The following is a 21,337-nucleotide window of genomic DNA, read 5'->3' on the forward strand; positions in this document are numbered from 1 at the left end:
AATAGGAAATAGGAGATAGATCATTTGCAAATGGGACAGGGACAGAGACAGGAGGGAAGGAAGGGGCGGGATGGAAAATAAGGAAGGTGCGCTCTGCGCTTGCCCCACTCCCCACGAAGAATGCAATCCTTATGCGCTGCAAATATGGGCTAGTAAACAAAGCAAGAAAAAAACTAGGTGAGTAACGCTGAAATTCTTCCGCGCTTTAGAACACTCTGAGCTTCGTGTTAAAGCTGGAGCTGAAGGAGAGCTTCTATTTTCCTTTTCCTTTTCTGGGGCGTGCCAGGGGTTAGCCCAGGAAACATCGGCAGGCCTTGTAGCAGCTCCCCATGTGCGCCAGGTACCTCACCCACCGCAGGTCCCTGGCCCCGGGATGGAGGAAGCCCGCCCTAGACCCCACGCTGACAGTGAGGCGTGCTCGGAGGCGGCACACAGGAGAGGGGCTGCCCGGCTGCAGGCCTGGCGGAGCTGTGGGTGCCCAGCCCAGGCGTGTCCGTCTCTCCCTCTCCTAGCAGGACCCGTTCGCCCTTCGGTAAGCTCGGAGTAAGAATCTGTCCCGCCTCCCAGGGCCGGGCGAGGAGGCAAGCTGGGCAGCCCGGGAGCACGGTGCCACCACGAAGCCTCGGGAACGCAGCTCTCGATCTGTAGCACATCAGGAGGGGCTGGGACCCAGGCGAGAGTGACGGCGTGGGCGTCTCTCCTGGGTGTCCTGCGAGCCGGGTGCTGTATGTGGCCCTTCTCAGCCCAGCACATGTATTTAGGACACACTCTTCCCTGTTGGTGTGTGTCCGTCACGCAGAGCAGCGGGTCTGGCTTTGGCATCCTTGTGCACGTGTATGACACACGTCGGCGTCTGCACCTTTATCATTGTCCTTGCCTCCCCTCACCCACTCCTCTCTTCTCTAACACTTCCTCTTCTCCTTCCTTGTCCTCTCTTTCAGATCCCACATACCAGAGAAAATGTGATATTTGATTGTCTTTCCCCCTTCCTTCTTCCCTCCCTCCTTCCCTCCCTCTTTCCCTTCCTTCCTTTCTTCCTTCCTTCCTGGTACTGGAGGTTGAACCATTGGGCCCAAGGCCTTTACACCAAGCCCTTTTTTATTTTGAGACAGGGTCTCACACTAAGTCGCCCTGGCTGAGCTCAAACTTGTGATCCTCCTGCCCCAGCCTCCCAGAAGGCTGGGATTACAATTACAGTACCGACTTTCCAAGCCCTTTCCATAATCCAGAAAATATATATCAAATGTTCATTATATGCCTTTAACTCTCACAGTGATCCTTTTGACAAATGAGAACACAGGACAGAGAGAAGTTTAGTAACCTGCCCGAGGGCAGAGCTAGTCAGGCGTGGGGCAGGATTCTAGCCCCGGTTGTCTGTCTTACCCAGTGGCTGTTGTCTATGGCTTTCCTAGGCTGAAAGCCCTCCCCAAACTTTTAATAAGAGCTGGGGTCTCCCTATGTTGCCCACACTGGCCCTGAGCTCCTGGGCTCAACTGATCCTCCTGCCTCAGCCTCCATAGAAGCTGGGATGTATAAGTCACCATGCTCAGTTTGTCCTTTCTCTTTTTCAAAAGCAGGAAATGTGCCAGCAGCTTGCCAGGCCGGCTGTGGAGCTGAGTGAAGCTGGTGGCCCTGCCAGGAGAGGCGGCACCCCTTTCTAAGGCAGTCTCTTCGAAGGTGTGTGTCCCTGCACTGCTGAGAAAGAAGAAGGTATAAGTGACACCTGCATTTCCAAATCTGCTGACACCCGTGCCCCTCTAGAGACGACGTCCTCATTGGCTGGCAGCAGAACTTTTGCTTTGCTTTTCTTTTTTTATTTAATTTTTTTTTTTTTTCCGGTACTGGGAATCGAACTCACGACCTTGTGCTTGCCAGGCAGGCGCTGTGCCACTGAGCTAGATCCCCAGCCCCTTGCTTTGCTTTTCAACAAATACTGCACTACCAGGCCAGCCGCTGTTGGAGGAATCCTTCAGGCAGTGAGTTGATGTGGGCTTTGCTCCCAGTGCTGCAACAGTACCTGGTCAGCGAGCACTTCAATGCCTGGTACTAGAGTCTGCCCTGATCTGAAGCTCTTTTCGTGATGCAGACGTTTCCTGAGGAGAACCACTTGGACTCTGTTACACTGGGTCACTGCAGCGGGCACGCGTGCAACCCTAGCACTCTAAGAAGCTGAGGCAGGAGGATCATAAGTTTGAGTCATAGCTGGGCAACTTAGGGAGGCCCTGTCTCAAAATTTAGAAAAAACAAAATTAAAAGATGGCTGGGGATGCAGCCCAGTGGGAAGGCTCTGGGTTCGGCCTCAGTATTTCCCACCTCCCCCAAGCTGGCTGAATTTCGGGGTTCTCATGAGAACCAAGTTTGTGGCTTCCCACACAGCAGTGGATGGTGGCAGTGAGCAGTGGCCCTGGTCTTCGCTGGTCCCGTCCCCATTTGTCCTGCCCCAGTGTCCCCAGTGGGCATTTCCCTTGGTAATCCCACACCGACGTCCGAAGTAAGCAGCTCCTGTCTGCAGGATTCAGTCTTGGGGATGAGATGTTGGTGGCTCTGCGCTGGGTCAGCAGGCACAGGGAGGCCGGGCAGGGAAGGAGCGGGGGTCCCAGGGAAGCCTCGGGGTGCTGCAGAAATGGACAAGTGGGCACCGTGTGTCCAGGCCGGGAGCAGGACTCGCGAGAGAGGCGTTGAGCACGACCCGGCCTGTGTCAAGTAACTGGATCTCATTGTGAAGCCAGTGGACGTCACCGAGCCACTCTGCACAGTGACGACGGCGGGGTTCTGAGAGAGCGGGCCCCGTGGCCTGAGCCCCTTGAGCCACTGAGGGTAGACACACAGGCCGACTCGCCTGGCCTCCAGGGGTCGTCCTCGGGTGGCATGAAAGCCCGTGCTCCCCGGTGTGACAGACTCACGTCCTCACAGTCAGAAGCTACGCGTTACATTCACATCCAAGTAAATCTGTGCAAGACTCAGCCAAGGTTCAGGACACCACCATGGAGACTGAGGCCTCCTATTGCATCATTCCACGGAGGAGTGACATGGCTTTCTTGGATATCGGGCCAGCTTTTCCTTTCCATGCTGGGGACAGAACCCAGGATCTCACTTGTGCCAGGCAAGCACTCTATCACCGAGCTACACCCCAGCCCCAGTAATTCTTTTAATCGTATAAAAGATAAAAGATATTTAAAAGACGGTGTCAGGACAGGGACCTGTCAGCAGGTCAGCCCAGAAAGAGGCTGGGAGCTAGAGAGAGCTCCTGGGGTGATGCAGGCGAGCAGGGAACATTTTAGACTCCGGGGACGTGGTAGACAGGGCACAGGGCCAGAGACAGGCTCTGGAATCTGCTAGAGAGGCAGGACTTGGATGCAGAGCAGTGACCCAGATATTTTCATCGTGTGGGAATGTAAAGATTCATTTTAATTATATGTATATAATATGTATATTATATACACATAATACATATATATATTCCTTATTTCAAAGAAAAGGTCACAAAGTCTGTTGCTCCCTTTGGCCATCACCCCACACTCAGATTCTCACCACCTACCCCAGGGAAAATTACTACATGACAGTTTGGGGTGTACCCGGCACACCTTTCTATTTACATTTATGAAAAGTACACATAAAGTATGATTTTATTTAAAAAACACATGGAATAATATGGTGTGTAATGCTCTATGGCTCTCCTATGAGCGCATGGAACTCGCTCCTTAAAAGTGCCACACAAGATTCCACTGTGCGGCCGTGTCACAGTCTGTGTGGACATTTCTCCTCTGAGCGGTGTTCTGGCGTTTAATACGTCATTATCACTCTGCCAATGTGAGGGCTGCTCTCAGTCAGGTGCCAGGATCATTTTTAAACTTAAATTTAGTGGATAACATCACATTCGTGTGCCTGAGGAAGTATTTTCACTCCGCTGTAAACACCCAATGCTATCACACTCAAGTGTAAAATGCTATCTTGTTATGATCATGTTTCCATGATTGCAACTTCGGTTGAGAATATTTTCCTGTTTTATTTTCCATTTACATGTCCTTCTCTGTGTATTGTCTTATTCAGGATATATGTATTATTTATTGTTCTCCACCTAAAAACACTAATTTGAACACCTTACAAGCAGAAACTATTTCTATTTTTATCATTTTATCCTTTTTGACAGTGAGACTGAAAAAGTTACAAGTTTAATAACTCTATAAAATGGGCATAAAAATTATAAATATATCAATGAGATGGCTCGAGGGTTAAAGGACTATGCAGGTAAAGCATTAGAATAGTGCTAAACACAACGTCAGTTCTATTAATATTAAATCCTCTGGATTTAGGCAGCATGTTCAGAACATAGCCATTAGATATTGTTTGAAGTTGAATTCCGACATCTGGAGAACAGACTAGCTGTGCTAGGCCAGTGCTCTGCCACTGAGCTCACCCTACCGTGACAAAGAGTGTTTAAAAGATGGTTGTTCTAGGTAAGAAGACCCAGCCACACCCCTACGCTGAAATCATTAAATATTCTTCTAAGCCCACTCTTTAAGACAGAGGATGAAAAATTAATTGTTTTAGAAAGCATTACAAATTAATTTCTTTGTGGATTTTTCTAGGTTTTTTTTTTTTTTTTCATTTGTCTGTCATTCCTCTCAGTATAAAATGTAAGAGTACTATTTGATTTTTGGGTGGGCGATAATAATGGGCACTTAGCCCTGGGGCTCTCTGCCACTGAGCAACACCCACAACCCTTTTTATTTTTTATTTTGAGACAGGGTCTTGCTCAGTTGCCCAGACTGGCTTTCAACTTGCAGTCCTCCTGCCTCAGCCTCCTAAGTAGCTGGGATTGCAATTTGCCTGGGTTGGTTTTTCACTTTTTAAAGGGAAGACTGTGATGGTTTGAGTATGATTTCAGTTTATTCTTCAAAGACTGGCTGGTGAACTGGTCTCATGAGGCAGTGTCAAGGAAGCAGACCCTTGAAGAAGCAGGGGTGGGGCAGCCAGGTCCTGGGGGGCAGCACTGCTGGGAGGGATTAATGCAATCTCGGGCTTGATTAGTTCCTTGAGAACAGACTGTTCTAAGGGAGCCTGGCCCCTCCTTTGAGTCCTCTTCTGAGTCACTGCTCAGAGACCATGCCAGAGTACAGCAGATGCCTCCAGACTGTGAGCTAAAGAAACCTCTTTTCTTTATAAAGCACCCAGCCTCACATACTTTATTATAGCCATGGTAAACCAACTAAGAGAAGCATAAAACACAGATACAGGAAAATACACCCTTGTCATGTGTGCAGTTCTGTGTCACAAGATCACATAGCCACTACCACAACAAAGATGTAGAAGAGTTCTAGCACACCTAAAACTTCCTTAAACTGGCTTAAGGAAGTCACTCCTTCCTCCTATCTCAGCTCCTGACAACTACTGATAGTTTTTCATCCCTATAGTTTTTACCCTTTCTAAAATGTCAGATGAGTGAAATCCTCAGACGCAAAGCTTTATGAGTCTGGCTCCTTCCTCTCAATACACGTATCTGAATTTCATCCCGTGTCTGTGGTTCCTTCCTCCCTGCCCCACTGTATGTCTAGGTAAATCACACCTTGTGTATCCCACCACCGCTGAACGCAGTTAAGTCCTTTCCGGTTTTTCGATGATTGTGAATACAGCCCCCTTAACCCTTGTCAACAGGTTGGTGTGGAGACATAAAGTGCACCTCTTCCGGGTAAATACCAAGGAATGTGACCACTGGGCAAAGCGTAAGTGTATAATTAACTGAGTAGTCTGCCAGTTTCCACAGTGGCTGTGTCGTTTCATCTGCCCACCAGCCACGTCAGCGCTAGCTTTTAAGTCATTCTTACGAACACAGACCCCAGGATGGAGCCCCGTCCCTGCAAAGTAAAACATCCCAATCTTCCCTTATCATCTGACATCTTCCTTTCGGCCACTGAGAACCCTGCCTTCTTTCCGCCTATCTGTCACCGCCTTCCCGAGTCTTCCTGGGGACAGCGCGACTGGGGGAGCCCGGTGCTCCCCACGTCCAGGGCTTGTTGCTGACGTCCTTCGCCCCCTGGGATGTTCTTTCGTTGTTGAAAATATGGGAACCCCTCTGCAGAACCCTCCCTTCTGCCCAGCTAAACCGGCAGGCACAAGACCCGGTCTCTGTGTCACCCATCTGGTGCCGGTGCCTGGGCTGGGAGCAGCTGAGCAGAGCTCCCCGCGCTGACCTTCTAAACTGTGCTGAGCACCCGGAAAGTCAGAGAAGTGACTAAGGAGTGAGCTGAATCCCCATTACTTGAGGTTCCCTGCGGAACGGGAGCTTTGGTATTTATTCAAGTCTGGGACAGTTCTTGGGGCTACTTGAGCCTCTGTCTCCAACTTTTTTACGTCTGCATATTCACCATTTGTACTGTGGCGGAGGAGACCCATGCCACAGCGAGCCGCTGGCAGCACAGCCGGCTGTCCTTCCCTTGCAGGAGGCGAGCACCCAGGCGCAGGTTCGTTCTTCCTGAGCAACAAACTGCCCCGCGCCCGGTGCTCGTCAGCAAGGTTGCCAGCCAGGCTCCCGACGCGGCGCCGTGCAACGTGTCGGCTCTCCCCCGCGGGAGCAGCTGATGCAACCCTGCGCTGGCTGGGCCGGCTCGCGGCTGGCGCGCGTTCCTCTGACCCCCGCGCGGCCGCCTGTGCAGCGGGCCGGGCCGCGATGGTGCACGGTGCGGAGCCCACGGCGGAGACCAGCGAGGACAGGAGACGACTGTCCCCTCGAGTCATCCCGGCCCACCGATGTGACCCGCGGAAGACAATAGGCGGCGGGGCAACTCCCACCCGGGACCCTCCCCCTGCCCGGGTGGCAGGGTCCCAGCATCGCCCCGCCCACCGGTCTGGACGTCAGCGCGGGGCGCTGGCCGCGCACTCACCTGGCCGGTGGAGAAGCGCCGCAGCGCCTGGCCGCCCCGCAGCAGCATGCCGGGCAGCGGGTGCGAGTCTGCGAGTCTGCAAGGCTCCCCGTGGGCGCGGCAGGCGGGATGCGGGCTCCGCAGGCCCCGCCCACGGCCGCCAGGCCCCGCCCACCGAACGCCAAACCCCGCCCCTCGACGGCCAAGCCCGGCAACCTCCATCGACAGGCCCCGCCCACGGGAGGGTAGGTCCCGCCCCCTCCCAAGGCAGACCCTGTGCTTTCCACGGAGAGGACCCGCCCCTCGATTGGCAGATCCCGCCCCCTCGGCTGGCGGCCACTCGCGTGCGAGCAGCCGGCTGGTTTCCAGCTCTAGGGCCTGAGCCTGGCAGATCCTGGGTCTGCCCCAGCAGCGACCCAGGCGCTTACTGGCTGAGGAATCGTCTGGTTTTTGTTAGTTAGTCCGTGTTTGCCGTGCACAGTGATTACATTCCTAGTGGGGAGCTGGTATACGTACGCACCGTATTTCTTTTTACGTCCCCGGGCCCACCCTCCATCCCTCCGCCTCTCCCACGTGCCGAAGACCCATCTCCCTGTTTCTTGGAGCCTCCGAGGTGTGCACGGTGTGACCGAAAAATACGGTGGAAATGTGCATTTCTTAAAAACATGCACACGGTAAAAGACGCAGGGTCCCGAACCCCCTCAAAGTCCTCCCCTTCGCTTCCGATGGACCCATCCCATCCTCCTTGCCGCTTTCTGCAGCAGGTCTGGAGTCCTCTTTCTGAGTGTCTTCAGTTGCACTGTCGTGACTGCCTCAGTGTCCTGAATGGATTCAAAATGTCTCCTTTTCATGGTTATTATGACTTTGGGGAAGAGCCAGAAGTCGTGGTGCCAGCCCTGTAAGCGAGGTGGGTGAGGACACAACGTCGTGTTTTTAGGAGCCTGCCTTGCTGTTGGAGGGCGCTCTGCAGCAGCAGTCACTGTATGTTTTGATCACATCTGGTAAAGCCGCTCAGGAAAGGACTCCAGAGCTGCTCCATAAAGTAGCAAGAGCAATAGGATGGGTGTTTTTGAAGCAAGGGGGGATTCTGAAGGAGATTAATGGCGATGTGTCTTTTACTACAATAAATTTTTAAAACTGAAGCGTTCACCATGTATGTTGATCACCCCTTACACACAGATCTACATTATGCATGGTCAATCTGACACCCCAAGCCACATCCGTAACCCGACAGAGGCGACCACGGGCACGACCGTCTGCACAAATTATGAAGGGTAAGGGATGTGGGTGTCTTCGCCATGTGGGGATCCTGATGGCCACCTCCTAGCGTGACCAGAGGATCAGTGAGATCCTGCCCACCCGGTCTGAGCAAGGCGGGTCCCCAGGAGGCGCCAGATGTATGCCCTTCTCCCTCACCTTCCTGGATGAAAAGCTCAGACGAGCTTGGCTGAGCGCTTGTCTCCAGCGGAACTGAGCCAGCTACCCAGGGCCACCTGCAGTCTGACATTTATTTCTCACCGCTCTGTTGCGCTTATAATTCTACCTGACAGTGTACTTGCTCTCGGACAGTGCTTCTCAGAAAAACTGGTCACTTATCACTGTCTTGGAGTGACCAGTTTCTTCTTTTCTTCAAGGAACAACTCAAATACTGCATTGCCTCCTGGAGACTGTTTCACTGTTGTTTTGCTTGTTTTGTTTTTTTCTTAACATCCTCTTTTTTTTCTCCTTAACATCCTTATTCCCCACAAACAATCTGTCACTTCTTTAAATAGAGAAGACTTTTTGCCTGAGGTTTCTTATGCATGCCGAGATCTCTTACTGGTATTTGTACATCTGTTATCTTCTCTAGCGGAAGTTTCTTGCAGGCTGAGTTCATAACTGATTTATCAGAATTTACAGTCTCTAGCACTAAGCAGAGGTTAATAAAAACATCTTGCTGAAAGACAGTAAATAAATGAATGACTGTGCTTAAGGAGTGAGAAGGAGAAAGAACCACCCTTAAAGCTTGGAGAATTACAGTGAACCTTCAGGGTTTAGGCTTGGGAACTATCCTTTGCAAAACTGAACCCTCTTTCCTGACTGCATTTTGCAACTTGCTTTTCTCAGACTTTCAAATTTTGATGTTCACTTTATTTGTTCTGGCCTGTGTATCCCAGGAAAGGGATGCAAGTGTGCTGTTCTCTGGGTGAAGCACAATAATTATATACTGCCACTCCCAGATTTAGAAAATGTAGAGTTTATATTCACTGCAAAATAATGGTATCTATGTTTTTTTTTTTTTTTCCTGGAAGAACCCAAAATGTAGTTCTAGTGATAATTGGAGACTGAAAACTGGAGAGTTTGACAAACCAAAAATGTCTTCAATAATGAGGATGAAATAATGTCAGCTTTAGAAACAATGTTTGAGAGAATTTGTTAACTCCAGACGCAAAATAAAGGGAATATTAAAAGTGTCCTGCTAGCAAGAGAAAAATTACTCATACAGAAGTCTAAAAATGCAGGAAGAACATCAAAAAGGGAAAAGACATTGCTGATATGTGAAAATATACAGTAAACCTGCACATGACTACAAGACACCGCTGGGTGAATTTGGAGAGTTTGGAGGAATGGGAAGGTCACTGAACAGGAGGCAAATACTCGCAACGGAAGGTCAGAGCTGAGGGCTGAAGAAGGACAGGAGGGCAAATGGGAGAGAAAATTTAACGTATTATTGGTTTGTGAAATAATAATGTGTTTCGAACTTCGAAATGTATAAAACAAAATATGGGACCACATATAACATGTGATTTTCAGAAGGAGGACAGGGTTAAAATATTCTAAGGGTGCAGTATTGTCTTGGAAATAATGACAATACTCATGAATGTTAGACTTTGACAAAGATGTATATTAAAATCACTAGTCTAGGTCCTAAAAGAATATTAACAAGATGCATAACTACCAAGTTAATAGCATGCACAATATCAGGATAATAGAATGCTTTTAAAAATCAATCCAAATGAAAGTAAGAAAGGAGAGAAAAAGGAACATAGAACAGTTTTTTAATAGTTTTAAAAATGAAACTATTTTTATTGTTTAAAAAAATAGAAGTAGTAAGAAATTAGATTGAAGCTTAAATATACCAGTAATTACACTAAATGAAAATGTAATAAAAGCTTTAATTAAAAGACAAAGATTGTCAGGTTGCTTATAAACAAAACTTTTAAAGAGAGGTTTGTAAAATACAAAGATTCTAAGATAATGATTAAAAAAATCCAAACCACCCAAACACCATAGTGTCAATTCAACAACAGCAACAACAAAATAAACATTCTAAATTTGTATATACTGTAGTTAATAATATAACATCAATTTCTCTTTTGGTTTTTTTGAGGCAGGATCTTGCTGTGTAATCCAGGCTGATTCTACCTCACTATGTAGCCCTGGTTAGTCTCAAAATTGTGGTGATCCTCCTACTTCAGCCTCATGAGTGCTGGGATTATAGACATGTGCCCCCACACCTAGCAGATCACCTCAAATTTTATAAAGCAAATATGGTGATAACATTATGGAAAGCTAGGTACACTTGCAATCATACTTAAAGACTTTAATATGCCATTGTCAATAAGTGAAAAAATAATAGAAGCAGAAAAAATCAAGAATAATACATATTTATATGGGATGATTAATGTATTTGACCTAATTAATAAATATGAACACATCCAAGCTCCATATGTCTATATTTGTGTTTGTGGGGGAGTTGTTAGGGATCAAACCCAGGGCTTTATACAAGCCACACGTGTGTTCCACCACTGAGCTTCACTCACAGACCTGTATTCTTTTAAAATATATACAATATGTTTTCGGAAAGTCACCATATGCCAGGCTATGAAGAATTTAAATTGCAGTATGTGGCCCTTGACCACAACAGAATTAAATTAGAAATCCATACCACAAAGATAATTGCTGTAGTTGCCTCTTCTTTGGAAGTTACTAAGTACTCATCTAAGTAAGGACAGTGAGGTCCTGGAAGAGGGAGCAGTCTTTGTCTTTCCAGGCTTGCTGGACTAAGGAGCACTGCATCTGTAGACATTTCTAAGACGTATTTGAAGAGGGGGAGGAAATGAGAGAAAAAGTAATCTGTCACTAGAGAAACCTGCAGAAGCAAAATTGAAAGCAGGTTATGATCATCTGGGATAAAAGCTCACTTGTTAAGACTTCTTGAGAAAATAGTTGTAAGATGGCATTGGTACATTCCAGACAATATGAGGCCAAAGCAAAAATGAAGCTCAAGGAGCCTCAGATGAGAGCAGCGGTCAGTGACTGCATTCCCACTCACCTGGGCTTTCCAAGGCAGACCATCCCTGGGGCTAGTGAGCTGGCTGGCTGAGGGAAAGACCTGAAGCCCAGGGCCACAGTGCACACCTGTAACCCAGCTACCAGGCACTGAAGCAGCAGGATTGCAAGTTCAAGCCCAGCCTGGGCAATTTAGTGAGACTTACATCTCAAAATAAATTGCTGGGGGTAGAGCGCCCCTGGGTTTGACCTGAGCTGTGAGTCTTATTTTTATTATTTCTCCTTATATCTCACCTCTTTGTTTCCATCCGTATACAATATTTCACTGAGACTGCAGGGGGCTATATGAAGTATTATCTATGTTCTTAAATTTTGAATGTGTTCTCTTTTTTTTTTTTTTTTGAGACAGGGTCTAGCTATGTAGGGCAGGCTGGCCTTGAACTCATGGTGATCCTCCTGCCTCAGCCTCCCAGGTGCTGGGATTACAGATGTGCACTACCACATCCAGCATTTGAATGTGTTCTTAAATTTTGAATTTTTATTAGTTAAGTAATCCATTGATTGAAAAGATGCTGTAATCCTTAATCACGACACATCAACTTGAACAGATTAAGAAACTTTGGGGTGTGTCTGTGGTTAGTGGGCATGTAGGCCAGTGAACTGAGGCGGGAGACCAGCCCAGAGTGGGTGGCATCGTCAACAGGCTTTCGTCTGGATGGAATAAAAAGGTGAATGGAGACAGAAGTGTGTTTGCTACTGAAGAGCTCCAACCTTCCCCATCTCATCTGCACACGCATTTCTGAGCAGCTCCCGGATCTCCAGCTCTCCGGCATGTAGATGACCATGTGAACTCTCTCACCTCTGGTCCTGTGAGTTACCTAACAAATCCCCTTGCATAATTATATGTGTATTTTCTGTTGCTTCTGCACCTTTTGGGAACCTTAGTATGGATTAAAGCAATATAAATTAATCTGCTGAATGTACATGCTTGTATTTCTTATCTTTTACTATAGGACTAGTTTTCGAAAATAATAAGTTTTATGAAACCATGAGATATTTAAGCTTGTGTATCTGATTTATAGTGGTACCTCAGTTCACCAATTTAATTTATTCTACGATTGTGGAAAAGATGGCCCTATAACGATTTCCATAATGGTTATACTAGTTTCCATTCCAGTCAGCAATGGAAAAGGGATACTTTTTCCCTGAAGCCCCGCCAACATTTGTTGTTATCTGACTTCTCAATGATGCCCATTCTTTCTGGAGTAAGATAGAATCTCAGTGTTGCTTTAATTTGCATTTCTGGGGTGGCAGCAGATGTTGACGTTATTGGCGTACAAGAATGCTATTGATTTTCATGTGTTGACCTTGTATCCTTCTACAGCACTGAATTTGGTTATTATTCTAGGAGGCTTTTGGTGGATTTTGGGCAGTTTTCTATGTAGAAGATCATGTCATCTGCAAGTAATGATAATTTGAGTTCTTGCTTTCCTATTTGTATTCCCTTCATTTCTCTTCCCTGATTGCTCTAATGTTTTGAGATCTATTTTGAACAGTAGTGGTGACAATATCTTTTCCTTGTTCCTGGTTTTAGGAGGAAAGCTTTTGGCTTCTTTCCGTGTAATGCAATGTTGAACATTGGTTTGTCATGAAGGGCTTTTATCAGACTGAGATACACCTATTTTTTTTTTAGGGTTTTTATCATAAATGGTTGTTGGATTTTGTGAAAGGCTTTTTCTGTGCCAGTTGACGTGACTGTATGATTTTTGTCCTTGCTTCCATTTCTGTGATGTATTACATTTATTGATTCGCATATGTTGAACCATCCATGTATCCCTGGGATGAATCTTTCTTGGTCAGGATGTTTGACCTTTTTGGTGATTTGTTGCATCCTGTTTGACAGTATCTTGTTCAGGGTTTTTGCATCAATGGGTATTAAAGAGATTGGCCTGTAGTTCTCTTTTTTGGTTGAGTCCTTTCCTGGTTTTGGAATTAGGGTAGTACTAGTTTCCAGGAATGACTTTGGGAGTACTCCTTCTCTTTTGATTTCGTTAAAGAGTTCCTGGAGAATTGGAGAATCGGCATTAGATCTTGCCTAAAATTCTTGTAGAATTTGCCAGGGAATCCATCCAGACATGGCCTTTTCTTAGTTATTAGGTTATTATTATTATTTTTCTTCTTCAATTTCATTGAGTGGAAATGGATTATTCAGGGTTTTATGGCCTTACTTTTGGTAGTTCATATGTGCTTAGGAATCTCTCCATATATCTTGTGAATTCTCTGTTTTATTAGAATACAAGTTCTCAAAGTAGTTACTAATAATCTTCTGGGTTTCAGCAGTCTATTGTGATTTTACCTTTTTCATTTCTTTTTTTTGGTTTTGGTTTATTTCCGGTACCGGGAATTGAACTCACAACCTTGAACTTGCCAGGCAGGCGCTGTGCCGCTGAGCTAAATCCCCAGCCCCACCTTTTTCATTTATAATTGCATTGATGTGGGTCTTTTCTTTCCTTTGTGTTTCTTTTTTTTAAGTTTTTTGAGAAAAGGTTGCGCTGTGTCGTCTAGGCTGGACTTGAACTCACTGTGTAGTCCAGGCTGGCCTTGCACTCCTGACGATGCTCCTGCAAGTCTCGGTTTCCTCTATCTAGCCATGAGATCTGTGGCTTTGTGAGGTGCCCCATTCCCTCTGTTTCCCCCAGGCTGAGGCATATCCAAGCCAAGACACATCCACGCTTATGGCGGTAGACAGGGAACACAGTCAGAGCTCTGTGCTGCATGTGGGCGGCTTGACTAGGGTTTAAGCACTTAATGCCCCAGGCACTTTCAGACCCAACTAATTCATGAGTGCAAGGGAAGCTAGGCCTGGCTTCTCACACAATTACAGAGATTAACAGAAAGATTTCGTGTAGGGAGTGACTAAGGCTGGCGATCGATCACACATGCAAAGCAAGCCAGGAAAGCAACCTCAGCTTTCTGTCTCTTTTATTTCTCCATCCTCTCACCGCCTTTCCCCCTGGGAACTCTGAGAGCTGCACGGGACACAGCAATTTTGAGATAGGGAAGTTAAAGTGGATTATCCAGGTGGGCTCTGTGTAATCACTAAGGTCCTTTTAAGAGAAGGCAGGAGCATCAGTCAGTGGTAGAGGTGTGACGGGAGCAAGGTTTGAATAATTCATGAAGACTGACAGGACAAGTATGTGGATTTTCTTTCTTCAAAATGTCCAGGAGGACTTAGCCCTACTGATGCCTTGACTTAGCTCCATGAGACTGATTTTCAAGGTCTGATCTCCAGAACTGAAAGATAATATAATATAAGCTTTTTTGTTTGTTTGTTTTTGAGACAGAGCCTTGCTCTGTAATTCAGGCTGGACTTGAACTCACTATGCAACCTAGGCTGGCTTTAAACGTGCAGCGATGCTCCTGCCTCAGCCTCCCAAGCATTGGGATTATAGGTGTGTGTCACCAGGCTCAGCTGTGTGTGGTTATTTTAAACCACTAAGTTTGAGACAATTTGTTACAGCAGCAAGAGGAATCTAATACTTTGTGTAGTGGGGCACATATTTATATCAACATGGTAAATGCTGTGGGAGCATAGGGCTGGAACACTGTTCAATCTGGGATTCCAGATAGTCCCATAGAAGGGCAATCTATATGATCCCACAATCATTGGTCACCCACCAATACAGAGATCCAAAGATCCCTTAAATCAAAGGGCAATTGGAAGAAGGCTTGTATTACATTCTATGAAGTATAAACTCCATGCCACATCAATAGGCATCCACTGAAGTTTTGTGGTGGTATACGAGATGATCAAATGGGTTTTTGAGAATGTGGACCCCAAGGAATGTAGACAAAGGAGAAAGAAGCTCTGTCACACAGTAACTGTCCACATAACAGATTATTTTGCAAATACAGTAATACCTTGGTTCACCAATGCTTCTTTCCCTGAACAATTCGGTTCACAAACAGAAGCACTTGGCAAAATTTTGCTTCCTTTGAGAGCTCTGCTGGGTGATGAACACGACCGTGGCCATCTCCCCCAGAGTCGGGGAGAGAATTAAGCTTGTGAACTGAGGTTCCGTGGTAGATGCATGAATGAACATACTAGGAATCCTTTTCACAAGTGTATGTAGGACTATGTGACAAACCATTAAGTAAAATGTGTTGAGTTTTACCATAGATTTTCAACTGCAGGAAGAATGCTTTCGTGCATATTTTAGTGCAATCACTTCCAGATCTTAGCTGTGTACTGTGTGTAACATACCATATTTTGGTTTTGAATAAATGCGTAGTTAAGCTGTGTACATACTTAGGCAGCTGTAAAATTTACTTTTTATTTTTTTTAATTTACTTTTATTTTTTGCAGTGCTAGGAATTCTACCAAGAGCCTTATGAATGCTAAGCAAGCAGTCTACCACTGAGCTAATCCTCAGTAAAGTTTTTCTAAAAATAAGACTACTGTATATAAATGCATAATAGCAAACACTTCTATAGTATTGCTAGGTATTGTCCTACATATCTCATACATAGAAACTAACTTAGTCTTTGTAACAATCCTATGAGTTGTTTACTATTGTTATTCCCATTTTAAAGATGCAGAAATTGAGGTAGAGTTTAAATTACTTGGCTTAAAATCACATTGCTAGTAAGTAGCAGAGCCAAGGTTTGGACCTAAGTGATTGAGCTATAAAACTGTGCTTTTAAATCATGACATAACATTGCCTCTTGTTACTCATTTATTAATAGACTGGGATATTTGCAGATTCAAATTGCTTTTACTTGTAACTTATCACAATGAGCTGCTGACACATTAATTGTGTTCATTAATGTTAATGTGAAGAAAACCAGCAAAGCCAATCTCAGGCTGATATAGAAAATAAAAACTGCCTGATATTACGTACTGATAATGTTATTATTTTCAAGTTTTCTCCTTGCTCCCTTTCTCTTCTTTCTTTCTTTCTTTCTTTCTTTCTTTCTTTCTTTCTTTCTTTCTTTCTTTCTAAAATGCACTTGCCTGTAGTCCCAGCTCATTGGTGGGCTGAGGCAGGAGGATTACTTGAGCCCACAAGTTTTGAAACCAGCCTGAGCAACATAGCAATACCCCGTTTTAAAACAAAAAAGTAAGAGTAAATAAATAAGTAAATAAAATGCCCAGTAAGCACAAAGAACGCATGTCTCAAAGGGGTAGGGATCTGTTGTTCTTGTTTAATACTTTTTACATCTAGCATGGTACCTGGTACATAGGAGCATTCAGTAAATATTTGGTCCACCATAGATGTAATGGTTTCATGTAGTAATCTGTTTTTCATCACTGTCACAAATTATCTGAGGCTGGGTAAATAAGAGGTTTATTCTGGCTCATAGTTCTGGTCCAAGGGTGAGTGATCTGCACATGGTGGTGGCCTCCTTATTAGAAGAGAAGGGTATAACACCCCAAGATACAGGGAGGGTACATGTATGTTCACTATGCTGCTATATAGCAAGTCCGGACTTGAATCTGGAGTCCTCCTCAGCCTTTCAGAGTGCTGCAATTGCAAACAGGTCCCTATGTACCAGATTACTCTCTCCTTCTTCTTATAAAGCCAAGATGATTCACTTGGGGGCACCACCATAAAGAGTTTGTCTAATTCTAACCACTTCCCGGAGGCTCACCTCTGTACCACAGTTGGACAGGTTTCCTTTCTTCTTTTAACCCACTTGGTGCTGGAGATTAAGCCCAGAGCCTCCTGCTGGCTCTTTTGCTAAACCATACCCCTAGTTGCACAAATTTCCACCTTAATTTCTCACAGTGAGGATGAAGCACGTGAAGCCAAACTGTACACAGTATCCCTGGGCACAGTGGTGTTAGTTAGCTAGTCAGAGGATGAGAAGGAATTGCAGGCCATGAGTTTAATTCCCAGTCCCGCAAAACAAACAAAACAAACCACAGCATCTCAAAACTATGCCCTTCAAGACAGCACTTGACAATGAGCAGCTTCGGTGCCTCATAGTATTACCCAAGTAAAACCTCCATAAATCTGTCCTGCTAAAGATCGAGAGACACTTAATTCTCTCCCGGTTAACCGCTCTCCTTGTTTAGTGTGACTTGAATTCTCTTCCCACGCTTTTGCAAACACGTGCACAGAAGCGTGTTTATACAACTTATACAAATGTAGCCCTAAATATGCATTATTCTGCAACTTCCTCTCATCAGGTTTTCAGGCCACTATAGACCTATTTCATTTAACAGCTCTCTAGTAATTCACAGCATGGATGTATCAAGCTTTGTATTATTATTCCATTTTGTGGTATTTTTCTTTCTTTTTAAAAAGTTTTCTGTCATTCCTTTTGATGCTTGCTTAGTTTTCTATTAGCACGTATTATAAACCACACTGCAAAGAGCATTCGTATGCAAATCCGGGTAAGGATGGAGAATGAAGGGTGACACAAGTCCCTGCTCCCCAAAGAGCCCTGTGGCATTATCCCTGCCCTGCCTCTTAAAGCCCCACCCCCAAACCCTGTAAGCGCAAAGTAAGCCCAGTAGCAGGATTCCCTTTCAGGGCATTCATGAAATCCTTCTCCTTTCTTGAAAGGTCTTTTCTAAAAAAAAAACAATCCACAAGAGATGCGTAGGAGAGGGCAGGAGCTCCGATGGCGGCAGCAGGAAAGGAGCTCGTGTCTGGACTTCAAGAAGCAGCACGGACAGCGTCCTCCTGGACATCCATCCTTCCTGCCTCCCCACCAGCCTGTCTCTTTCAGGTCAGAGGAGGGAACAACTGCCCCAAGCATTAAGAATAGCTGCCAGAGGACAGAATGTCATTCACTTTGGAGCTAGGAGAGACCAACATTCAGCAGGTCACAATTCCATCTCCTGAGTATGTGCTCCGTGCTGCTGCTACAGCCATGGCCCGTCCTTCGAAGGTCATCCAACCACACGAGGTGGGGCTGTGGCTGTCACATTTATGACTCTTCTGGCAATGTTTTCACAATTCTATGACACCCTACCGGGCATCAAGGACTTTATTTGTGCAGGCTGGGCATCGCTGGATGAAGCAAAGGGCAATCGAGAGAAATGAAGTGACCTCTGACCTCAAGAATAAACTATATAAAGTATGCCCTGCTCTAGTGCACTGCTTTGTGTGGAAACCACAGGAAAACCCATTACAGCAAATAAGAGAGAGGTTCAACACTTTGTCTACAGCTGTGAAACCAGCGTGAATCCTCCCAGTGCTGATTTGGATGCAGACTTAGATCCAGGGGAGTTTCTGTCATTGATCTGGATACAGACTTAGGTCCAGAGGATCTCTGTTGTGGCTTGCTAGCTGTGGTCTGGACATGAGAATACTGTCAAGTTTACTTGGGGTGAGTGTGCTCATTCTGGTTGGCCCACCAGGATATTCCTTCACAGCTCATTCCTTCAAAGCTAATTGCTACCTTTGCAGAAATGACACTACATATTACCATGTTGACCAGGAGATGAAGTTTGTTGATATAGAAAAAGCTCTTGTTGAGCAACATGGGCAGACATGTTTCCATATCTATAACCTTGTGCTTGGAGGGATGTGAGTTGCTTGCACCAGTTAACTTCCCAAAGCTTTTCAAGGTAGCAAACACCAGGGAAAGAAAGGCAGAGCTGACTTTCTGAGACCATAAGTCAATAAAAGAACTGTGGTCACATATACCTGAGAAAGAGATGGATGCTGAGTTGGTGAATCCACCAATCAAGAGGCGAATCCTAATGTAAAGGATGCAGAGGGACTTTAAATAGTGCTCAGAGCCTCAAACAAGACCTGAGTCTCTCACCATGAGCACCTGAGACAGTCTACAAGCCAGGTGGATCTAATTTGGAACCTTCTGCGTGCTTTGGGCCAGAAAGGGGCTTCCTCATCTTTGGTGGATCACTAGTTCATTAAAAAACATCGACATAATGTCAGGGAAAATACTCATAAGAGCATCAGAAACCCTTGCAGATAAGTTCAGGGTTATAAATGTCGATGAGTCTAGAAACTCAAGGTAAGGAAAGCTCCGGAAGTGAAGGGCCCAAGAGTATTAGTGGACAGGGTTCATGAAGCAGTGACATCAAGGAAGGAGGCCAGTGATCATGTAAAGATGACAGAACTGCTGACGACAGAACAACGGGTGGAAATAACAGAGACAGCATCAGAAGAGACAGGGGTGGAGCTAAGTACAGACACATTCAGAAACATTGTGTCACAAGTCCAGGAGACATCCAGAGCTTCGCAGATAGAAGCAAAATTCACAGGGGTGCATCTGGAACACAAAGTGCAGAGATCAGCAGAGAAGCTAAAGCACCAAGAGGACCACACAGGACAATAGCTCTCAAAGATAAGTGGTAAACTAGATGAGATTTAACTTTTCTCAGTGGTTTATCTTTCAGGGTCTCAGGGCTTGACATGAAGATTGCTGCACTGAATCTCTCCTCCTTTGTATCAACAAAGGGACCACAAGGCCATATTGATCTTGGCTTGCACTATTGCTAACTTCAGAACCACCACTTTACCCATCACCGGTACTGGCTGCTTCTCCTCAACCTCCTGCTTATGCTGAGAAATGCTTTGGCCAGGACCACTTTTAAAGCAACACTTATGATACTTCTGGAACTCCCAGTGTGGGCGTGCTTAAGTTCAAGTTCCCTTACCCGCCTGGCAGGATAAGATATATGGGCACTTACAGACCATGGATATAAGACTGAGGTCTGCATGTGCCTACAGACAGTTCAAGCGAAGGTCTCTTGGTGCTTTCATCCCCTGCATATATGTTGCTCCTTTGATGACCACAGTGTTGGCATGAAGAATGACACCGAAACAGAAACCTGTTTATTAGATTCTGGACCTCAAATCTCATTTCAACCACCTGTGATAAAGGATGAGTATGAAGGAAAAGAGATGGTTGGCAAAATACTAACTGCGCCACTTCACGTTGTGCCAGGTGAATTACACACGTCACCTTCTCTTAACCCCAAACCACAAATCGAGGGCAAAAAGTTCAAAATACACTGCTGTGGCTCAAGGCACAAGAGATGCTGAGAAGCAATATGAACTTGGTGCATCAGCCTCACACTTAAACTCATACGTTACAAACTCCACCAGAACACACTCACAGCAGAACCTTTGACCAATCTGACGCCTTTTAACAGATATTTAAGAGGACTGGACCTGGCTACAGGTCTGATTAATGGGAATGTTGCCCTTTACCAGCCGTGTTCTGGAGTGCAAGCCATGTTCTTATTCCCGCCCTGGACTAACCAGACACTTTGTCCTGTATTTTATGGTAACCAAACTTTATTTTACAACCCATACACTGCCATTTTTACTGATTGTATCATCTGGGCTTTAGGTTCTCACCATGGTCGTGGACTGGCACTTTTTGGAAGTCTGTGGCTCACCTGCCTATCCAGAAGAAGTGAGATCAATGAGATCAATTGAGACGATCAAAGTTAAGTTCGCCAACCTTGATATTAGGGAAGATTTGAGGATTTATGCCCACTTAACAGATCTAACCACCATTGCTGTAGGAGCATGATTTGATCGAAGTCCTTGGTGCAACACTCCACTGCTGCCCTCAACTCAGTACGACTTGGATTCGTGCCTGTGCCACCCCTATGGGTCATTGTGAAGGACCTATACAACAAAGGGCAAAGCCCGGGGGCTTCCCATCCAGGTATACACAAACGTTACCCTTGTAGGGAAACTGGGTACCACCACAAGTAGAGGTAGGCTCAGTCACCTAATGATCCAATTTTCACATCTGTTTTAAAGAAAAGAAAAATAGACACGAGACACAAGGCGGAACGGAAAGTGACAGCGTAGCGCCACAAGAGCAGCGAGGCAGGACAAGGCCTCAGCAAAGACTAAGGGCACGCTGAGACCGCCGCTGCCATGGCGACTGCGTCCGGCCCGGCCGGAAGACTCGCTTTCCCAGCAGCCCACGCGTCCGCCCCGGGGCCGCCTGCCCGCCCGGCCGGGAGCGCGGGGGCGGGGCCTGGGCCGGAAGTCACGTGCTGGACAGGCGCGGGGCGAGGCCGGCGTCGCGGCCCTGCTGGTGGGGTTCGCGGCTGTGGGAGGCGCTGGGGGGATGGCGGTGGAGACCCTGTCCCCGGACTGGGAGTTCGACCGCGTGGACGACGGCTCGCAGAGTAAGGGCGCGCGAGGGCCAGGCCGCGGTCGCGTCCCGGCGCTTTCTGCGGCGCGGGTGGGCGCGGCTTG

The 21,337-nt window shown here is 46.3% G+C and overlaps 2 protein-coding genes across 2 annotated transcripts in view; one reads left to right on the plus strand and one right to left on the minus strand.

Annotated features, from left to right (window-relative positions):
* Positions 1-6,996, minus strand: part of Aldh1l2 (aldehyde dehydrogenase 1 family, member L2) — a 49,334-nt gene extending 42,338 nt beyond the window's left edge. Inside the window, exon 1 of the mRNA XM_005374604.2 lies at positions 6,882-6,996. Within this exon, the coding sequence (XP_005374661.1) occupies positions 6,882-6,929 (48 nt within the window). The 5' untranslated portion in view covers positions 6,930-6,996. The remainder of the gene's footprint in view (positions 1-6,881) is intronic.
* A 14,140-nt stretch (positions 6,997-21,136) lies between these two features.
* Positions 21,137-21,337, plus strand: part of Kiaa1033 (KIAA1033 ortholog) — a 47,873-nt gene continuing 47,672 nt past the window's right edge. The window contains exon 1 of the mRNA XM_005374605.2: positions 21,137-21,267. Coding sequence (XP_005374662.1) covers positions 21,207-21,267 — 61 coding nt within the window. The 5' untranslated portion in view covers positions 21,137-21,206. The remainder of the gene's footprint in view (positions 21,268-21,337) is intronic.

Source organism: Chinchilla lanigera, unplaced genomic scaffold (assembly GCF_000276665.1).
Source record: "Chinchilla lanigera isolate Chin_1 unplaced genomic scaffold, ChiLan1.0 scaffold00004, whole genome shotgun sequence".
NCBI lineage: Eukaryota > Metazoa > Chordata > Mammalia > Rodentia > Chinchillidae > Chinchilla > Chinchilla lanigera.